The sequence below is a fragment of the Macrobrachium nipponense genome, chromosome 43 (assembly GCF_015104395.2).
Source record: "Macrobrachium nipponense isolate FS-2020 chromosome 43, ASM1510439v2, whole genome shotgun sequence".
In the NCBI taxonomy this organism is placed as follows: domain Eukaryota; kingdom Metazoa; phylum Arthropoda; class Malacostraca; order Decapoda; family Palaemonidae; genus Macrobrachium; species Macrobrachium nipponense.
In genome coordinates, this window is record NC_061104.1 from 36,947,233 (window position 1) to 36,969,493 (window position 22,261).

Sequence of the window (22,261 nt, forward strand, 5' to 3'; positions counted from 1 at the left end):
TTTCTGTAGCAGGTTCTGGAACCTATTCCTGCATAAAAGTGTGGGAGCACTGTACACAACAACCTTGATTTTTTCTTAACGTCTAATTTCTTTATATATTCTGGTAGCTCATCCGCCACGATACAATCCATATTTTTTAACTTACCCCCAGTGAGGTACAATGATATATTTACCATCTTATACTTTATGACTGGGTTGGAAGTTAAATAACCTCTCAATAATATGTTCTCAACTCCTTTGCTCTTATAATGGAGTCCCTCAAGAGCTGATCTTTTGAGAAAGTTTCTTAGCACAGGTATCCAACAACCCTCTCTCTTACACAATGCAACTTCTTTTACCTTTTAGGGTTATTGTGGCTTTAGGTAAGATTGACCTCTTGGTCTTCTTGTTTCCCTTCCTGATATTTGTCAGTGTTCCAACTTCTACCCCACCTTCCTTACTCTGGTTGGTTTTAAATACATATAGCCTTATGATGTCTAACAGTGCAGCCATTATTACAACCTTGCCTTTCACAATTGGAGTTGAAATGTTTATTGGATGCACATACACAACACTGGCCCAAAGTTCTAAGTTGTTCTATCTTTCCTTCTCTGATTACATGACTTACAATGTGTCCATATGTGATTGCCTATGCAAAGTGCACATCGTTTAACTTGGTTTACCTTGGAATTGTTTTTACTTTTAGGCCCCACTGAAGTTTCTCTCTCTCTCTCTCTCTCTCTCTCTCTCTCTCTCTCTCTCGTCTCTCTTCTCCTCTTCTCTCTCTCTCTCTCTCTCTCTCTCTCTCTCTCTCATCACTTACAGAAAAAAAAAATATAATACTGATCTATTATTATCGTAATAAAAGACAAGATGGTTCCCGAAAAAATAAAATATGTGTTGCCATATTTTTATTCTTTCTGTGATTTACGAAACTGCTTCAATACAACTTTTATAGTTGACTCAATGATTATCACATATTATAACAGTATACAAGAGAATATCTTATCACTATCCATGTTTCATTTCCTATCATCATAAAATATTTGAAATACAAATTTCATTGTTAGTCTCGAGCTAAGATAGTCAACAGTACTCTAGTCCTAAGCTGCTCTCTCAAGCTATTCTCGTCCTAAGCTGCTATCTCAAGCTATTCAATACTCTCGTCACAAGCTGCTCTCTCTCTCTCTCTCTCTCTCTCTCTCTCTCTCTCTCTCTCTCTCTCTCTCTCTCTCTCTCTCTCTCTCTCTCTCTCTCTCTCTCTCTTCTCAATGAAATATGAATTACTGTAATCCTTAATAAATTCAATAAAACTATTATGTACAAAGTTAATAATAATAATCCATTAAATAAAAATTCATTTCTTTTAGCAACTAAATTGTGTTCCAAAATAATTCTTTCGGTAATAAACGTCCATCAGCTGATTCTAAACGTAAACAAAAGACAAAACTAGATTTTTATTGCTGTATTTTGCTGTTTATACATTAATATTATAGTTGGGTGCTGTAATCATTACAGTAAATCATGTTTTTTTATCATTAATATGTTCATTCACGAAATAGATATACTATGTACTTTTAGTTTGGTGCAGCAGCCAAATCATGAAAATAGAAAGGTATTGTTAGGTAATTATAATTCTGTTTGCTGATCTGATGCAGGGCAAATTGAAGATAGGAAAGAATAACTTTGAAACTGTCTTGAATTTAGTTTAAGGTGATAGTTGAAGAAATATTTGGTGCTTGAACTAAAGTAGGCAGTTATAAACATTGAAATAGTGGTCTTGGGTGGGTTAATTATTAAAGTAGGCGGTTTAAAGCAATTTTCAGGGGGGGTACCAGGATAACACAGGTATTTACTTATCACGGGGGGTTCTGGGCCCTATCCCCCATGATTAACGAGGCCCTACTGTATGTACATATACATTGTGTACAACATAGGGTTTTTATTTCCATTTTAATCCCACCTTCACTAACATTTTTTTAAAATTACCATTAAACTTTTAAAAATCATCTTCAAAGCCTTTCTTATTGCGTTAGCTTGAGCACAAAAGGTGATTTACCAATCCTTACTAAAAGCATATGGATCTGCTGCTTCACATAAATGACTCGCTAGTGTTTTGTAACTATTGTATTAGAAGTGCACTCTGTTGCCTGCAAAAAGGGATTTTGACGAAGGAAAAATCTATTTCTGGGTGATTGGCTCGTGTCGCCCTATGAAAGTATCCTTAATATCATTCTTTCTAGGTAAAATTATCCTAAAATTACCAGAGAAAAACAAAATTAAGAAAATGTCAGTACAACTGACTCGCTCACTCTTAAAAAGAAGTGTCGGTATGATATAGGGGCGAGTGTGGAACACTACCACGAGCCAAACACCAATTAGAACTTCCTATCAGAATCCCCCCAAGAGAGAGCTGATACCAACGGGCGATGCAGCCTCTACTACTACTACTAGAGGACGCCACGGACAGCAGCGCCCCTAGCGGACATCCTTAATAGAACAGTTAAATACATCTTGTCCTGCAAGGGGGGGAAAACAAACCATAAAAAAGGGGGGGTTTCATAGGGCGACACGAGCCAATCACCCAGAAATAGATTTTTCCTTCGTCAAAATCCCTTTTCTGGGCTCAGCTCGTGTCGGCCTATGAAAGAGTACCAGAGAAACAGACAAGATGGGAAAAAAGGAACAATGAAAAACAGTGTAAAATGATGGATATAATATAAGTAAATCAATTACAGCATACAAATCAAGTACTTAAACTAACTTATATTAAACAGTAAAATAATAGAACGTTAGTAATCTTAAAGTACTTAAATGGTAATTACAGTAAATTACAGAGATGCATGTAATATAAGGAAAAAAGGGGATTTACTTAACAAAATTACAAAATATTTAAACTCATGTGTCCTACCCTAGCATAAAAATAAGGGTAGGTACACTGAAATCCATCATCAATATAAATATTCCAAAATATATACAAACACATTGTGACTGAAGTTCATCATAAATACAAAATGGTGAATATATACAAATATATTGTGTCCTACCCTAGCATAAAATAAGGGTAGGTACACTGAAGTACATTATCAGTACAAGTGTGGATGTCCCTAGCAAAAAATAAGGGACAATCCACTATATGATTCAACGGCTAAGGCTATGATGTTGAGTAGCCTGACGATAGTGTGAGGCATGTTGGTTGATGTAGGTAGAAAGGAGACCTGGATCTATACTACAACTACTATACAGTATCAGGGGAAACTATGTTTCCCGCTGCTACTGCTGAAAACTTTAAAGATTCCAAGGACTTTAAATAATGCCGTTTAAAGACTGTCGGGGATTTCCATCCAGTATACTTTCTAAGATCCTCAAAGTTCATATGTTGAAAATAATTAATTGAGGTGGCTACTCCCCTGATATCATGTGCTTTTGGGAATGATTCAGGGTTGGCTTGTTTAATGAAGTAAAGGATTTGCTGTCTAATGCCTTTAACTGATAAAGTACCACCTTTTTCTCTCATGAAGAGAGCACCTGAGGATCTAGAAGAAGTACGAGATAGAAAGGCTCTAAGAGTTGATACTGGGCAGAGAGAAGGATCCTGAGGAAGTGGGATAACCTTCCAAGGAGCCCACCTTGCAAGAGGATCTTCATTTTTGGCTAAAAAGCTACGATCCGGAGCAAGTAGAACTTCTCCTGATGGGAGGAATTCCACATGACCCGCATCCCTGGATAGAGCCGACAGTTCTGAAATTCTAGCTCCTGAAGCTAGGCTTAATAAGAATAATGTCTTCCTCAGGAGCATTATGAATGTACAAGATGAGTTGTCAGTATCTGAAGCTAGTTTGAGGACATCATTTAAGAACCATGAAACTGTAGTAGGCCTCTGAGAAGGTCTAAGTCTAGCACAGGCTTTAGGAATAGATGTGAAATAAGATTCAGTCAGATCTATCTGAAAACCTACTTGAAAGATTTTCTTCAAAGCCGATTTATGAGTGGTAATCGTGCTAGCTGCTAAACCTTTTTCAAATAAGGATCTGAAAAAGGATATAGCCAAATTAACTGTCATGGTTGTAGTGTTCGATTCTCTCAAGAAAGATGCTAATTTTTTAACAGCTGAGTCATATTGTCTAATGGTTGACTCTCTCTTATCTGATTCTAGGAAGAGAATATTCTGTGGATCAATGTCAGCATCTTTATTAGCCGCAAACTTCATGAAGTCCATAAAGTTAGGGTCTGGAGAGTTCCTGAGGAAGCGAACACAGTCCTCATTTGTACTGATTGTGATAGTTTGGGATTGGGGATCCGTTGAGGTCGGAGACCCAATTCCAAAAGAAGAGGATACCAGTTGCTCTTGGGCCAGTCCGGTGCAATCAGAGCTACTATCCCTTTGAAAGACCTTAGTTTGTCTAGGACTTTCAAGAGAAGATTCACTGGAGGAAAAACATAAATTCTCCTCCACTGATTCCAATCCAACGACAGAGCGTCCGTGGCATAAGCCAGAGGGTCCAGGTTGGGGGCCACATAGCAAGGGAGCTTGTGGTTCGCTTGTGAGGCGAAGAGATCCACTTGGAGACCTGGGACTCTCCGGCTTACCCACTGGAATGACCCGACGTCCAGAGACCACTCTGATTCCAGAGGAACTGACCGGGACAGGGCGTCTGCTATCACATTTCTTACTCCTGCCAGGTGAGTGGCAGACAGATGCCATTTGTGTTTGCTTGCTAATGCAAAGATGGCTATCATGACATGGTTCACATGCTTGGATTTGGACCCTCCTCTGTTGATGCAATGAACTACTACTGCACTGTCCAAAACTAGCCTTAGATGAGACTTCTTCGGGGGAAGCAGTCTCTTCAGAGTAAGAAATACTGCCATTGCTTCCAACACGTTTATGTGGAGCTGGCGAAATTGAACTGACCAAGTCCCCTGAACCTGTTTGAACTGAGAGTATCCCCCCCACCCGGACAGGGATGCATCCGTGTGAATGGTTAACACTGGGAGGGGATATTGAAGGGGTACTTTCTTGGCTAAGTTCTTTACTTTTGACCAAGGCCGTAGTTGGTTGCGGAGGATCTGTGGGATTACTGACAACTTGTCTCGATATTTGGAGTTTGCTTTTGACCGCCAAATTCGATTTATATCTTTCAGCCTTGCTTTCAGAAGGATATCTGTTACCGAAGCAAACTGAAGAGACCCTAGGATTCTCTCCTGGTTTCTTCTTGACGTTTGTTTGCATTTGAGAAATTGCCTGACAGATTTTGCTATTTCCTTCCGTTTGACCACTGGAATTGATAGATTGTGGAAGACAAATCCCATTGGATTCCTAGCCACTGGAAACGAGATTCCGGAATAAGTCTGGATTTCGTTTTGTTTATCTGGAACCCCAGATGTTCCAGAAAGTGAACTACCTTTTTGGTAGCTTTGAGACATTCCTCGACTGTTGGTGCCCAGATCAACCAATCGTCGAGGTATGCCGCTACCATGATTCCCTGAGCTCTCAATTGTTGCACAACCACTTCTGCTATCTTCGTGATACCCTGGGGGCTACATTCAGACCGAAGGGCATCACTTTGAATGAGAATGTCTGATTTCCTAGCCTGAATCCTAGGAATGGGCGGAAGTGCCTGGCTATAGGGATATGATAGTATGCGTCTGTAAGATCGATGGAGCATGTGACGGCTCCACGCGGAAGTAAGGTCCTTACTTGCGAGAGGGTAAGCATCTTGAACTTGTCGCAGCGAATGAAAGAGTTTAGCTTTGACAAGTCTAAGATTACCCTTCTTTTTGTTGAGCCTTTCTTTGGCACGCTGAATAAGCGACCTTGAAATTTTAGATGTTTGACTCTCGCAATAGCTCCTTTCTGAAGGAGTTCTTCCGCGTAATCTATCAATTCCTTTGACGGTATCTGATGAAATGATTTGATTGGAGGAGGATCTTTGATCCAGCTCCAGCCTAATCCTTTGGACACTATGCTCTGTGCCCAATTGCTGAACCCCCACCTGTGGCGGAAGAGGAACAGCCTCCCTCCTACCTGGGGAGCCTCATTGCTGATGGGCGGGTTGGCCACCACGCCCTCCTCTGAACTGTCTACTCCTCGTACCCCTTCCTGCGCCACGCTGACGAAAGTAACCTCTCGCCCTACCTCTCGGTTGAGAGTAGCCTTGAGCCTCATATGCAGGGTTGAAGGCCGGCGAGATAGCGTAGGAAGTGGATGGTTGAGATTGCTGCGGGCACCAGGAGGATGGTTGGTTCTGCTTAGAGGTGGAAGGTTGTCCCTGTTGGGTAACTGGGACTGCCTGCACAAATTGCTGCTGTTGCTGGAGTTTTTTATATGGCTGGAACCTCTTACCAGCCTTCTTTGGTTTCTTACCAGCAGTGGGAACGGATTCCTGTTTCCTCTTTGAGGAAATACCCCACCTAGCTCTAAGGCTCTGGTTGAGTCTAGCAGCTTCGTGGTGTACCTCGTTCACCGCGGACTCTGGGAAGAGATCCGCTCCCCACATGCTTGCAGCCAAGAGTCTATTAGGCTCATGCCTGATGGTGCACTCTTGTAAGACATGCTTCCGGCAGTTCCTCCTAGCCTGGAAGAAGTCAAAAGCGTCCGTTAGAACCGTCTGAAACTGAGATTTCGCCAGAATCTTGAACAGCGGTTCCGCAGCGTAAGAAAGGGCAGCCATTTCTGTGATGATGAGGGAATTGAGGGACCTGCCAAACCTAGTTCGCGCGTCGAACTCTGCCTGGATTAGGGAATCCGGCAGCCTAGGTAGTTTCTCACCGAACTGGTCCATGGCGCAGTCCGGTTTGAGCTTACCCAGCGTGAATGTAGCTGGCAAGTTCTCCCACAATTCTCCGAAGGCCGGGAAGAGCGGAGAAGTAGACTCCGCCTCCCTCAACTGTGGGATGGGCTCATCCTTGAGGACTGCCTGAAGAGATTTCTCCACCAATTTCGTGGCAAACGGAAGAGAAACCTCCTCTTCCGTCGCGAAAATAGTGAAGGGACTCTTGTAGGCTTGGAGTTTAGTGTTTGTACACTCCCAGTCCTCAAGGCAGTGAACCCATTCCCGCTGAGCGTGGTCTCTACTATACAGGACCGACTCCTTAGAGATCTTATCCTCTCTCGTCAAAGCCGTCGGCGTCAGCCTAGCATAACCAATGAAAGGCTGCGTCAGGCCCGGAGGGTAAAACTCGAAGTCCTCAATCCTTCGAGTTCCACACTCCGAGATAGAGATCATTCCATCTTTGAACGGAGCGTAGGCAGCTACTCTCCATGGGTTCTCCATAGAGAAAGCTGGCAAGGAGTCATATGGCGGGAGTTGAAGAATCCCCGTGCTTGATGCTGGGGAGACTGGGGGAGGAACCTGAGATAGCCCAGCTACTCGGTCCTCATTTTCTCTCATTCTGTTAGAGAGATCCTGGATTGATTGGCCAGATTGCGACAGAGTGTTTGACAACTGTGCAAACATCTGTTCGAACTTTGTCCCCAGTGCGGAGATTTGTGAGCCTACCAGCACGCCCACCTGTTCCATCACCCCTGCTGAGAAAGCAGAGGGATCGAAGGAGCTAGTGCTTGCTACCCCTACCGGCGTAGCCGGAGTGGAAGCGGTGGAGGCGGGAGAAGGCAGTGACTCAGCGGGAGCGCGAGCCTTCTCCTTCGAAGCCTTGCTTCTAGAGCTCTTTGATTGAGAAGAGCTCGGCCTTGCCTTCACCGCATCGGCATAGGAAGTCGACGACTTCTTAGCCGAAGAAGACGAAGACGACTTCCTAGAAGTCGTCTTAGCTAGAGTCTTCGGTTCTCTCTTTCCCTTCTCCTTAGGAGGTACAGAGAGAGCGGGAGAGCGAATAGGGATCTCAGATCCCGCAAAGCCTTGGAATGAAGCAGAAGAAGAGGGGACAGGAGAAGATCCAGGAGCACCCAAGGAAAGACCTTGGGCGCCCGACACACCTACCTCAACCAACAAATCCTCCCCCCCTACCGCCATAGGCTCAAGGTTAAGGTCCAGGGCAGCGACGTCCGGGACCGACTCCTGGGAGGCTACGACCCCAAATGATTGCTGGAGGTCTTGCTGGATGGAGGCTATCAGAGGGGCAGCGGACAAGGGGTCAACATAGCCCGTTGACTTGCCCGCCGTGGGGAAGAAATCTGGACGGCCAGCTTCCTGTCTAAAATGTAGGGCTGGCCCTTGGCGGCGTTCTTCCCGAAGCCGCCCACCCACGCTTTCAGGGTGGCGAGGGCGACTTCCCTCACACCGCTAGCCTGAAAGAAAGGTGAGATTAGCTGCCAATAGTGGAACGGGTTAACAAACTTACGACTAGAAGTTGTTAGTAAAATGATAAGTAAGCCTATAATGGACTTACCCCATCTCCCAGCTGACCGACCAGGTCGTAGCAGATGGCGCAGGCTTCAGGGTGCCAGACGATCGTCTCGTTGAACGACGTGGCACAGGGGGCGTGAGACCTACACTCATCGTGTCCACAGGGGTCGAACAGCGTCGCGTTACACGCTGGGACCTGGCAGTTGGTAGCCTGTAAGTGAAAAAGTACATGAGTACCAAGTAAACACTTACAGCCTAACATATGCTCCGCTGGTGCCGGAGCGATAAAGTTAGATTAAACCAGAGCCCCGCCAAAATACGTGTGGTAACCAGGTTGGTATATAGGCTATGGCTCCGCCGATGGCGGAAGCACAAAAGTCAACCAACTAGGAGTGGTGGTAATGGAAACCACGACGGAAAATGGCGGGGATGGTTGATAAAATAATAATAATAATACACAATTCATTGTAAAATATTGTACAATTAGGGTATATCCTTAAAATAACAATAATAAAACAACTTCTCTCCGCCCGTCTACTAGAAGAGTGCGTAGGTAAGGGGTAAGCTCCCTTCCGGTAGCGGGGGAGAGATATAAGGATATAGTAGGCAAGCAACTGACCACTCGTAGTGCCCACCCCGCCCGCTAGCGGAGCCAGTAGCCTATAACCAAAGGTGCCCCGGCTGCGACGGAAGGCTCCTTTCGTATCGTAAGGGAGGTGGCTGAGCAACTGGGGAGGGGGGGAGGAAGGTCTCGGCGAAACACGGCGGGAGCGAGAAAGGAGGGAGGGATGGCCTACTCCTCCCTGCCTCACCAACTACCCGCATGGAGACCCGGTACCTCATGAGTGGTCGCCCTATACCCCCCGCTGGGAGGAACCCCTGGTCACCTCCGAAAGGATGAGAGAAGGCGATGAGGTTGTCATGACAACCAAGGGGTCCCCCAGCTCCTCCCTATATCAGAAAGGGAGGGAAGGGGCAGGGTAAGGTGCTATGGGACACGTGACCGCAAGTGGCCTAGGCCGCGAGCAACACAACCGTGGTAGGGCCACGTGAACCAAGCTGTACCAATACACGGAACAAGCACCTATGCTAGCCCTAACACCCTAACTAAATAAAATAAATATATACATCGAAAGACGGAAGAGACACTTTTAGTAATAGAGAAAGAAGCCCAGGAGGAGGCAGACTGTTCCAAGAAACAGAAGCCTACTCGGAGCCAGCGATAGCCGATGTAGAGCAAGAGCCGGGATGCTGGGCCGGAATAATAAAGATAGCCCTAATAACCAGCAAGAGAATGGTAGGAGGGCTGAACTATCTAAAACTCGATGTAAAACAATGAACGTGATTAAGTAAGCCCATAAGTATAAGAAGTCCCAGTATGGAGGACCGGGAATTCTTACGAGGCGGCATGGCCGCCACGAGACAACCGGGGAACCGTATATGACCTATTAAGAGGAAAATACTGGTACCCGGAAGATAAAACTGTGGTAAAATATTACTTATGAGTTACTTAACTTAGCCGTGGCAATTGCAGAGCGTTCCATCGTAGAATGTACGGATAATATCCAAAAAAGCACGAGCACAAGAAAATGGCGACTTGTCGCTAGCGCTAAAAATTAAGGATGTCCGCTAGGGGCGCTGCTGTCCGTGGCGTCCTCTAGTAGTAGTAGTAGAGGCTGCATCGCCCGTTGGTATCAGCTCTCTCTTGGGGGGATTCTGATAGGAAGTTCTAATTGGTGTTTGGCTCGTGGTAGTGTTCCACACTCGCCCCTATATCATACCGACACTTCTTTTTAAGAGTGAGCGAGTCAGTTGTACTGACATTTTCTTAATTTTGTTTTTCTCTGGTAATTTTAGGATAATTTTACCTAGAAAGAATGATATTAAGGATACTTTCATAGGCCGACACGAGCTGAGCCCAGAAATAACTTTCAACAAACTGGTTGAAAATAAAACTTATTTCTCGGTTTCTCTTCAACAATTGGTTTGATATATTCTTTTGTGTGCGATATCTAGGGTGTTTCTAGGAGCATCACAAATCTCTAGGCTAACCACTAAAACATTACTGTTATTAATACCTTCTAGTCTTGCCACTAGTCCTAAATTTTATTTTTTATATTATTTACCAAGTCTGGATCATCATCATTCACATAAATATAGTTTCCTCCAATGTATATGATAACGATGCCTAGGGCAAACATCACTAATCTAGCCACTGGTACAGGATCCAGTCAATTGTCACACACTGCCCCGATTTTCCGAAAGTGTGATAATATAAGGGCTGTTTTATCCTCACATCACTCTTGCTACAACATCCTGTCATAAAATGACTTAGATATTTTATATGGGAGTGTCCTACCTCAGCAACTTTCTGCCCTAGGTGGAATACATCTGGATATGCTGTAGCCATTTTCTCAAAAGATGTGGTTGCCCCGGGAAGAATAGGTTTGCACACATCCATGCTCATTATATTAGTCTTAATCTTTTGCCTGTTATTTTCATGTTGATAGCCCTACCCATCAATTTTTGGTAGTATTATCATCCATGACATTTAAGCTACTATATTGTATGAAACACAAGATGATAAATAATGAATGGACTGTGATGTCATGTAAGGAATGAAAGAATATATTTTTTATTAAAAATTTCATGTTTATTTCACTATACATATTGTAGCATGAAGTTTACTGACGTACGTAATTCATATAATTATAATCCTTAAATCATTGGCTTGACGATGTTCAGTGATGAAATTAGGAAACACTCATTTTCTTAGGGTAAAACTTAGGTGTAGTGAAAATTATAGCTCCTGAAAGATATGTTAGTCAGAAGAGGTCGGAGCAAAGATGTGTACTCTGAGTGCTGGGAAGATACTCGTCAACTGTTCAGTTTCCAGCCCTGTGACTTGCTCATCACTAGCCAATCAGGAGCGTTGTAATGGACGGGGCTGGATACTAAATGCACGGTTGCTGTGAATTAATTATAGCAAATGATTAGGCTTCTGCTAGTGTAAGCAATGATTGACCAAATCGTTCCTACTACTGATCCATTCAGGCTAGGCTAACACATGACTAATTTTAATTAGGCCGCCACCATCAGCTGGTCATGTCTTGCCTTTATTGTCAAATATCACAACAATCCTTAAAATTTCACAAACACTTAACTACTCAGATCACTGATGCAACAACCAATCACAATAATCCTGGTCACAGCACCATTTTATTACGACTCGATGTCGAAATAAGTAGGGCATTTCAAATCACAAGGGATTGTGAAATGTACTAACCAATACTAACCAAATTATATCTTAAGTTCTGTAGTACTATACCTTGATTACTTTAACATTCAGGACATTACATTGTATTTGTATATTAATTAGTATACAAGTGATATTAACATACTTAAATGTGAATGGTGGACTCGTTATCTCTAGCCTGGGTTATCTGAGATTGGCATTAGCACAGTCTCCTCCTCGTTATTCTCATCCAAAGAACATCACAGGAAAATTTTCCCCATTATTAGATATGCATATCCTTTAAAAGAGTTTTCCCAAATAAATTTTAAAATAGGAATACGTACTTGAGTGGTTTAGGCCGACTTCTCAGGGATCGGAGGACAGTGTGTAGTTCGTATGGCAGCTTAACTGTGACTGTTTATGCGAGTCATTTCTAGTACAACCACACTGTACTGGAACTGTAACAAGACTGAATTCAAGGTTGCAGCAGACCAACAACATCCGTGACAACCAATACGTACTAAGGTGCTATTGCACACAAACTACGTATATGTGAAAAATCCAGACAGGCAGTCCCCAGTTATTGGTGGATGTTCCGTTCTCAGTGGGGTGCTGATAAGTGAAAACCGCCATTAACTGAAACTCTACTGTTTATGGCACTGATAACTGCTTAATGGCACCTGTTACATATGTTATGGCACCATAACTATTATCAGGGCCATGTGGTGCCAATAAACGGAACATGGGATGTTATGGCGCCATAAACTGCTATAAAACTGGATTCCAGATGACCAGGGACTGCCTTGTACAAATACAACAAAACACAATATTTTCCTTTCATACAATATGCATTTCCACTTTGCATAAATGAGAGAAAATATACAAACTACATTATACAACTTGTGGCGAAGTACAATCTCTTGTCGAAGTTTCGACACCATGTTTTTCTAGCCAAGAGAGGTGCAGTTGTGTCTGCTAAGTGGCATTTCTCAATTCAAAAGACCTAGAATATGTATTAAACTTGGCTAATGTCATCGAAGCTATACCCTTTAGTGAATTGTGCTGAGCACAGTTAACTTGTTTGAAGAGTTTGGTGGACTTCTTCCTCCTTGGGTATGGAGTCCTTTTGATAAGCCCTAAGGGGTTTTTGTTTCCTTTGCAAGGTATTTTTGGATGTGATAGGTAAACTGGCTTGTGTCACCAGCAACCTTAAGTTCACACGGGAGAGTATCTGTGCTCTATGCTGGTTCCTCCAGTTTCTCTCCTTAGCAGACATTCATTGGTTCCAGCTAACCCTTAAGGGAATTAATAGACATCATGTTATCTGTTACAGATAGAGGAAAAGCTCAACATCTGAATAAAAATACTGTATTAGAAATACAGAACAAAGGGTTGTACATTTACACTTTAAAAACATTTCTATTTACGATGTCATGTTAAAAACACATTTCTATTTATGATGTCATGTTTGTTTAAAGGAAATACTATTTGAAATAAGAAAAAAATTTTAATATTCAAAACCTGAAAATATTTTGTAAATTGTTACCATTTAAAAACAGTAACTTTCAAGCATCTGTTTATGATGTGACATTAATACTATGCAAGATATACCAGTATGAGAAGAAATCTCATAACTAATATGTACATTTTTATGATACTATTGTAATTTACTATTTTAAGTACTATTTATACTATTCATTCATTAGTCATACAACATTAAAAATTGCCATCAAACGTTTTCATCACAGAATAATTATGGTTATTGGCTTCATTGAATGCCAAGTAAAAATGCAGAAACAGGATAACTGTAGGGTTATTGCTTAAAAGCAACTTGTCATAATTACATATTGTATTTTTTTAAATTTGCCTGTTTTTAGTTGATGTTTTCTACTTCATTAGATGTATTTTATCAAATTTATTCATCCATGTTATAGGTATGAGCGGACTTCTGCAGAATATGTTGAAAAGCTTCCTAAAGGGAAGCACAGCACCAAAGGTGTGGGCAGAACTCATCCAGATCCTAGCGAGACTATCAAATTGGAAGATGGAGTTGAAGTTCCTCTTGGAAAAGGTGTCAATGCAGATGTTAGTAGAACCTCACTTTTGTACAATGAATACATTGTATATGATGTTGCTCAGGTTAACATCAAGTATATGCTTCGGCTCAAATTTAAGTACTCTTACTAGAGGTAACACTTCTCAAAAGACTATATTGATAAAGTGTTGTGTTCCAGTTATGCAACTGAAAGTGTAGTATTCTTAGTTAATTAACTTTTATTAGTAATTATGAAATTACATGAATATTTTTGTATATTGATTTAAAGCTGTTTTAAAGATAATTAAAAGAATTCAGTTGATAGAAAAATTTCCTGTTTCCAAGATTCTGCAGTTCTGAAAAATGGTAAATTGCCTGTAGGAGTACTATGTTATTTTGAATAAAAGTATATGAAACTATGATTTGTGTCATTTTTGTTACATAATATGAAGTTAATCAAGATATACATAACATTACATACATTTGATACAGTACAATAACTTGGAAATAAAGGGAATTTATGAAAATCATAGTGCAGAATACAGTTGGAACTACTGTACTTGAAAGTGTGACACCTCTACTGTAAGCAAAGAATTGAAAGAAGCAGCTGGCATTTTTAAAGCACATGTTACCAAGAGTACAATCTCCCAGACATCACATAGCGACTTATCAAAGAAAGAAAGGTAAGATGACTTAGGAGTCTTGAATGTAGGCACTGGGAAAGGTATAGCCAGAAATTTCAATAAAAGGAATTCTAATTTTCTCAGCAGAGCCATCGAAGAAGTTACCAGGATCAAAGATAACTTTACTTAAAGGCTACAGACCTTGTAGGGGAGTAGTGCCACCAGTGTACCTCAGATAATACACTGCAGGCATTACTTAAGGGTCTTTGCAGTGTCCCTTCAGCCCCTAGCAGCAATCTCTTTCATTCCTTTTACTGCACCTCCGTTTTATATTATGTTTCTGCAATCTGACTTACCACCCTCTCTAAAAATTGTTTCATAATGCAACTGTGAGTTTTTGCTCCTGTTACACCTTTCAAACCTTCAATATTGCTTTCAACGCTGAATGGCCTTATAGGTCCCAGCATTTGGCCTTTGGTTTAAATTCTTTACGTACTATTCTATTCTAGAGGCTTCAGAGGGACTTGCCTTCAGCTTCGGTAATGATATGGTAAGGGAGCCAGTAGGAAGACTCGACTATAGGTTTTGAATCATTGGATCAGCATTCCTTCTTCATTTTCCCTGTTTTCCACACACTCAGTTGCTCAAAGATTTTCCTGCATGCCTCTCAAGGAACAAACTGATTTAGCCTCTCAATGAGAGTAGTATGTTCAATAGCAGCCTCAGTTTTCATCATCTTCCTTTCCATTCTGAACATGCAGACCTTAGCCAGTTAGGTGCTCCAGTCAGGAGAAGATTTTCTCTTCCAGTCCTGGTCTTTACACTGTGCAGTTACTGAAGTGGCAGTTCAGTGAATAAAATGAATATTTTGTTTGAAGCCCAGATCTTTCTGCCAAAATGTACTTTTTAAACCTCCTCTTTCCATGGCCTTACACTCTTCATATTGTCAATACTGTCAATACCGTACCTTTTTATGTGTAAAGGTCTTGATGGTGACAAAGCATCTGGAGTTCAGAGGTGGATTTCTCTTCAACTCTATTCTCACCAATTCACCGGATTATAGATGCCAATGTCCACACTGGGCCCAGAAGTGTGTTTGGTCTCCAGGTCATTGAAGCAAATGTTTTTCATGTGAACAATAAGTTTAAATTGAACCTGGCATACCATAGAATTCAGCATGCCTAGATTAATAAGGAGCCAATGCCACAGTGTGTGCCTACTCAATGGTCTCCTCTCAGACATGTTTCAGATATGACCATTTAAGGAGAGAATAGCATTTAGATGTTAAGAATATTTAAGAAATTTTAAATGACAATGTGAATGTAAAACTTTTTGGGATAATTACAAGATCCCAAGATGTTTGATAAAGTAAGAATCTGTTTAGTAGTGCTTATATTTATTGTCTTTATTCTCTAGAAGAGAAAAAGTTAAAGCTACTCAATGCCTTAAAGAAAATCTAATGAAAAAGATATGGAATAAATGAAGTGGGTTCCAGTGCTTAATCTGATGGCCTAAAATCCATAATAAACGGAAACAATCACACACAAACACACTGAAAAGATAAAAACATGGACACAAATCAACCGGCTTGGAAGGAGAGCAAAGCGATAGCGTCTTTTCTCCAAGGCGGTTAAGGAAAGACTGGACGCGTCACAGAGTTGTGCACGGTCTCTGACCAGCTATCACCTCGTACTCGCAGGAATTGTCAGATCTCATAGATTCCTTGCTTACAATCTTTGATTATTTTTATCCTATTGTTAAGACCTCAGGTTTGTTAGCTATGAAAAATAAAAATTTGTTAAAAATTTGTCATATCCACTCCTAGAGTTGGATTCCTCTTGAATCCAAAATCCCTTGGCACAAAGTTTCTGTCACTTTCTACAAAATCAATATTGTCAGCTAAAGGAAGGATCTGTGCTACCCAGTTCTTCAACCTCCATCTGGAAAATTTAGCCTCCAGTTCTTCCCAGAATCAGTTCAATAAGCTCCTCTTTGTTACAGCTTCAGCAGGAAGAGACCAAGGTATTCTTGCCAGTTTGAGTGGTTATCTACAACAGCAGGCTAGCACCAATGCATCTGTTAGTCTAACAGTAAGGGGCTTTTTTTCCTTAAATTTTCCTCATTGTCACAGTATTTTGGTGAACAAAGCCTAAAAGCAAGGACACTTGTTTATTAAACGAACAACACTAGAAAACAAAAACAATCTGTGATGCAGCATATATTTGCATAAACACTCAACCCAACCTAACAATCTTTGTCAGGGTATTGCCAAACATTTGCTGTGTGTAAGTCAATAGAGCATCTAAACATTATTATTATTATATTATTTTTAATAGATAGTTTAACTAGACTGTGTTAAAATTCCTAGCTCTCATAAGAACCTAACAAGAAGCAATAATTAACATATACAGTACATACTTTACTGTACAGCCTTCGGTATTACCTACTCCTTTAAGTCCTGCCAGCAGTAGTGTTCCAGAGCTGCCTTAAGCGCAACATTAGTGGCATTGCATAGAACGTTAAAAGCGAGCACAGGCAATAGTGAACAAGACATTGCAGTGTACAGATTAATAAATGAAAAGAATTTACCTGCTAAAGTGTTTGTAGAGGTAAGTCGATTACGGTTTTATACTTTCCAGCAAATTGCATAATACAGTGGACGAGAAGAGTTATAAGGGCAGATACTGTATTGTGGTGGGGCGTCTTTGCAGAATTTAAAAGAATTGATTACTTTTTGACAGAAGTACCAAATTTTATATCTACTATGGAGAAGTTATGGAGTTCCATTTGACAACGTGTGTGTGTGAGAGAGAGAGAGAGAGTGTAATTGCTGTATGGATAGTTAACGACTGTATTGGCTGTTAGTGAGTTTCTGACTGGGTTGTCTGCTGGTAGAGATCAGAGTTCTGAGTTTTTTTTGAGTCGGTCTTTAGTCAGAACTGGTGATGTTCAGTAGTGTCGGCAGAGGTCTGTGAAGGCATTGATAGTCAGTTAAGTTGTGTCATTGATTTGTTGTTTGGTTGTTATTAGGTTTGATGTTAATTGATTTGGAGCTGTGTTGTTGGATTCGTTGTGCTTGTGAGGTTTTGTTGAGTTATTGTGAGTTGTTTGTTTAGAGTTGTTGTGCCTGTGCTGTTGTGATTTTTTGTGTTGTTTGTGCAGTGGTCTTTTATTGTGTTGTTGAGTTTTTGGTTGTTTGCTGTGTTGTTAGGTTGTGGTTGTGTTTCTTGGTTGTTTGCTGTGTTATTTTGTGGTTGTGTTCCTTGGTTGTTGTTGAGTGTGGTGTGTTCTTTGGTGGTTTGTTTGTGATACTGTAGTCCTTGGGTGTTGTTGTGTTTGGTTTGTGGTTCTTGGTGTTGTTGTTGGTTATATCTCTTGTGACCCGACCAGTGGACAGCACAGGATAGCCCGGAGTATCTGGAGTGTTGGTAAGTACGTGTGTTTTGTGTTGTTTTCGTTTTTGTTTGTTTTTTGTAGCTATAGGTCAATTGTCCTGCATGTATTTTGTGTAAAGAAGAAAGTGTGACTGGGGGCGGTGTGACTGGGGTGGGTGGTAGCAGGAGTGATTAGGTTAATGTGGGGAGGGTTTTGCAACTTGTTTTTCCTAGTTTGTGATCCTGCCACACTACCTGAGCACCACCAAATTTGGGATTTATCTGGTCAAAGGTATTTTGATTCTCACACACCTTGTTTAGAAGTCTGAAACTTGAGGTGAATTATGACGTAGGGGACTTTGCCCAGACAGGACTGAAGCCTTCTCTGCAACCTCAGGAAACATGAACTACACTGGCATCACAAAGTAACCAGGTAAGCATTGCATCAATACTAGCAATGAGTGGCTAAAAATGCCCCAATGCTTAGCTTGATGGCCTAAATTTCACAGATAGATATATCAATACTAACCTTATTTGTAACTTGTATGTATCTTTAGACTTTTTGTTTCTTAAGATTTACTAGTAATAAGTTTTAGATTTATTATTTTAGATCAACACTAAAAACTTTATTTTGAATCTCAAGAGAGAGATGACTTATGTTCTTAAGGGTTTATTAAAAAAACGTAAAGGGTACATCTCACTTTTAGGAGTGCAGCCAAAAACAATGTTTGGGGTTGTAAAAGCTCTCTTAACATGAATGTAGTTGAAGGCTACCCAACATCCATAACGTAACTAAGTTATCAGTTATAGTGGTAAAATAAGTTCTAAGCTCAACTAAGTTATCAGTTATAGTGGTAAAATAAGTTCTAAGCTCTAGAAATAAAAATACTATTAAAAAAAGCTGTAGGTCTTAGATAAATGTTGATATTTTTTGTGAAATAAAATTCCTTTAAATAATTGACATGAAGATTTACTTGGACAAAAATCATTTGTTGCATCCAGGTTCGAATGAGGTTGCCTATTTAATAGAATAACAGGTCAGCTGATGTATGTACTACAAGTAGCCAGGCACATTGAGGAGTCTGACTTGTACCAGGCCTTCAGAAACTATTCAAATTTTATGAACCGCTCTTGGTTCTACAGGTTCTTAATAATTTTAAATGAACAGGAGACTGGAATATCTGGCAGAAATTGAGGCAGACAAGGAAGAAGGATCTAAACAAAGAAAAAGTGGCCTTAATATTAAATTATTATAAACAAAATTTAGTTTATATTATGTACATTTTTACAAATGAGTCAGTAACAAACATAACATAAATATAGAAGAGTCAGTACCAAAAACATCACAAGCACAAGCAGTAGAAAAGTAAAACCAACACAATAAGCATTAAATTCAACAGGTAAAACCAAACCTATAAAAATATTATAAGAGTATAATAAACTACCAAAAATAAATATAATACAAAATCATACTAGTCCCAGAAATAACCATCATTAAAAACACTTGAAATAATGAGATCTTTGTCTCAATAAATTACCCACATCCTAACAAACAAACTCAGGAGAGTTGTTGCCCTACAGGAACAAATCCACCAATTGGATGTACGCGGTCAAGTCGTTGAAGCAACTACTTGCTGCTGAACAGGAACAAATCCATGAGCTAGGACTGGGTCATCCTCCAACATGATGAGGTCGTGAATGAAGCATGCCATCTGCCACCTTCATATAAGCATACCTGAAGCTGCTCCAAAAATGACTCCAATGCTGCTTAGCTACTGACTCTACGTTGGCCTCTTACTGACTGACATGTCAGAATTCGTCCAACAGACGTCGACTCAATAAATACAAAAAAAAAACAGTACCACTGGGTAAGGATACCAAACAATTGTACCATAAAAAAACAACCGTTAAACCTTACACCTCCTACCCAGTGAAAAAAAAAAAAAAAAAAAAAAAAAAAACCATTTTCTTACCTCACACACTCCTCCAATGCTGCCGCAATCTTGCCAGACGAAGCAGAACTGATCCCTGGCCAAGAGTCGCCCCACTCGTGCATCATGAAAAGGATCTCAAGGCTGCCATATGTGTTAGGTGGCTGTATGAGGTGAGACCCAGATCCTGTTGCTTGGTATGCATGCAGTCTCATGTTTTCTTTTAAATAAAGCAAAGTAAAGTCGTGAGCCAGCATTGCAATAAATGTAGCCTGTCCAAAAGTACATAGGAGAGTTGGTCATTACTGCTATGAACCTGACAACTCGGTTTTCTATAAATTAACTAAAGGGTAATGGAGCATTCTACAGTACTGTCAGCTTGATTAATGGATCTAGGGGTTTTGAATAGGGAGAGAGAGGAGGGGCAACAACAGGTTCTTGTAATAAAAAATGATATGCTATGTATAAATATGTTGTTAGACAAAGGGGAAATTCTAACAAGCGAGCAGTAGACGTCTTAGTTTATAGAATAAGGGAGAATGAATGAATAAAAAAATTGGCTTAAGTCATAAATGGAATGCCAGGGACAACTATTTTCAGATAAGTCCATATCAATGAAGGATGTTTACGTTTTGTGGCTATTTATATTTAATTATACCATACTATGTGACAAGGCCTAGTTTTGGCCTTGTCTTAAAAGAACCAAAAAAAAAAAAACATGGTAACATCGACCTCAACAAACATCTGGCACCTACCTTAGAAAGAAATCTGCAAATGGCATCCCTGCTACTATTCTCAAAACCATTAAATCTGGGGCTGGACCAAACTCCAAGATACAAAAATAGAATCTTTATTTCCCCAAAAACTAACTTGATAAAGAAAATTAAATAAATTGAGAACCCAACCCAAAAAACCTAAAGTCATCTCAAGTGATTACCACACCAGTTCCCACATTAAGTCACAATAACTCGCATAGGTATCACTATTTTCCCCAAACTCGGAAATGAAAATATGTCTGTAAATAACAGTCAGAATTGCCATTTTGGTGACTGAATCCACGTGAGGAAAAAGAAATCATCATAACCTTTAAAAATAAAAAATAAAAAAACTGGATGAGCATAAAATAATGGGAATAAAAAAAAAAAATTTAATGCATGGGAGAAAAACTGATTGGAAATTAAATGTTTTTTTTCCCACTGCACTTCAGCTTCTCTGGAGCCACCTGTAAATTGTTCAGTGTTCAACAAAAGTTTTCTTTCCACACTAGTTACCTTGTTTGTAGACCTGTGCACCTCCCTCACCGAAAGTCACTTGAAGAGTTTGCCATTTAATTAATCGTTTTTCACCGCAGATCTCATCATATTCCACTCACATGGGTCTCCACGTTCGTTCATACAAACGCACTAATCCTAGAAGGTTCTTTTGCACACGCCCTGATGAACGTACGCTAGTCTCTCAGTTCTGATGCTCGTGTGTATGAACACATTAAATTGTTCCAGAATGTTCTATACGATGTCATTACCAGGTAAAATCCGTGACCACTCAGTAGGTTGCTTTCCATGCGTACATGTTCGCATCCTCAATTCAAACTGTTTTAAGATCATCAGCAAACACTGTCTGCCTGCCCAGAATATTCACTGATCGTTATTAACATTTGGAGCTTTTTCCAAAACACAGCCACTGACGTTTTGTTGAACTTTCCTGAAATGAGCCCGTTCCAAAACGTCTCACAAAGTCCGAAACGTACGAAATCCGAAACAATTCCCATAAGGAATAATGTAAATCCAATTAATGCATTCCAGACACTCAAATACATTAAAAAAAATATTTTATAAGAGAATAAACACAGTTTTAGATACAGAAAACAATGAGAAATAAATATAAATGACTAATGAAATGGATGTATAATAATTGAACCACTCTCACCTTTATGAAAGACTTGTTGGCGTATGGAAGACGGAGAGCCGGGAGGAGGTAAGGTTATTATTTGGAAGGGGAATCTCCCTCCAGAAGGACTTCAGGTCTCAAGGACCTATCTGGGGTTACTTCTCTTTCTTTTTACTAGAACTTTCCAGGGTTACTTCCCTTCTTCGTTTTTTACTGGCACCAGGACAAACTTGAGTCACTGGACCCCTGTTGCACGACAAAATTGTCCAGACATTTGTTTCTGGCGTCTTGAAATTTGCCTATAGTGAAACAGCATTGTCATTAATAGAATGATCTGAATCTCTCATAAATACGAATAATGCATCCAATAGGTATTATTTGACCAGTTCTTGCTGAATATTGGTGCTGTTTAATTCGCGGTGAAAGTGATTTTCCAGCTTGCCCATGATATATGTTATGACACTTTTTACTAGGAATTTCATGTGTGCAGCCAGAAACATCTTTAGGAGAATTTTTTATTACTAAACTCTTAACGTTAATATTACTGAAAACAACATTTACGTTGAAAAGCTTTAAAATTATAGGAATTTCTAAAAACCTTTCATCATATGGTAATTTGAGAATGTTATGTTTACTAAATTATAGTTTGTCATTAGAACTTTAAGTAATGCCTACAGTGCACCGCATGAGGTGCACTGACGGCTCTACCCCTCTAGGGGGTCCCGTATTCGAACTCTGGGAGTAGATTCCGTAGAGTTCATCTTATTCCTTCGTTCCTTTCACTGATGATACCTGTTAGTAACTTCCACATTATTGGTAGGCAGGTGATAGTAACTACAGGCCTATCACCTGCTTACCAATAATGTGGAAGTTATTAACAGGTATCAT

The 22,261-nt window shown here is 40.4% G+C and overlaps 1 protein-coding gene across 1 annotated transcript in view; it reads left to right on the forward strand.

Annotated features, from left to right (window-relative positions):
• LOC135213654 (poly [ADP-ribose] polymerase 1-like) overlaps positions 1 to 13,977 on the forward strand; it is a 265,109-nt gene extending 251,132 nt beyond the window's left edge. The window contains exon 20 of the mRNA XM_064247696.1: positions 13,458 to 13,977. Within this exon, the coding sequence (XP_064103766.1) occupies positions 13,458 to 13,710 (253 nt within the window). The 3' untranslated portion in view covers positions 13,711 to 13,977. The remainder of the gene's footprint in view (positions 1 to 13,457) is intronic.
• The last annotated feature ends 8,284 nt before the right edge of the window (positions 13,978 to 22,261 follow it).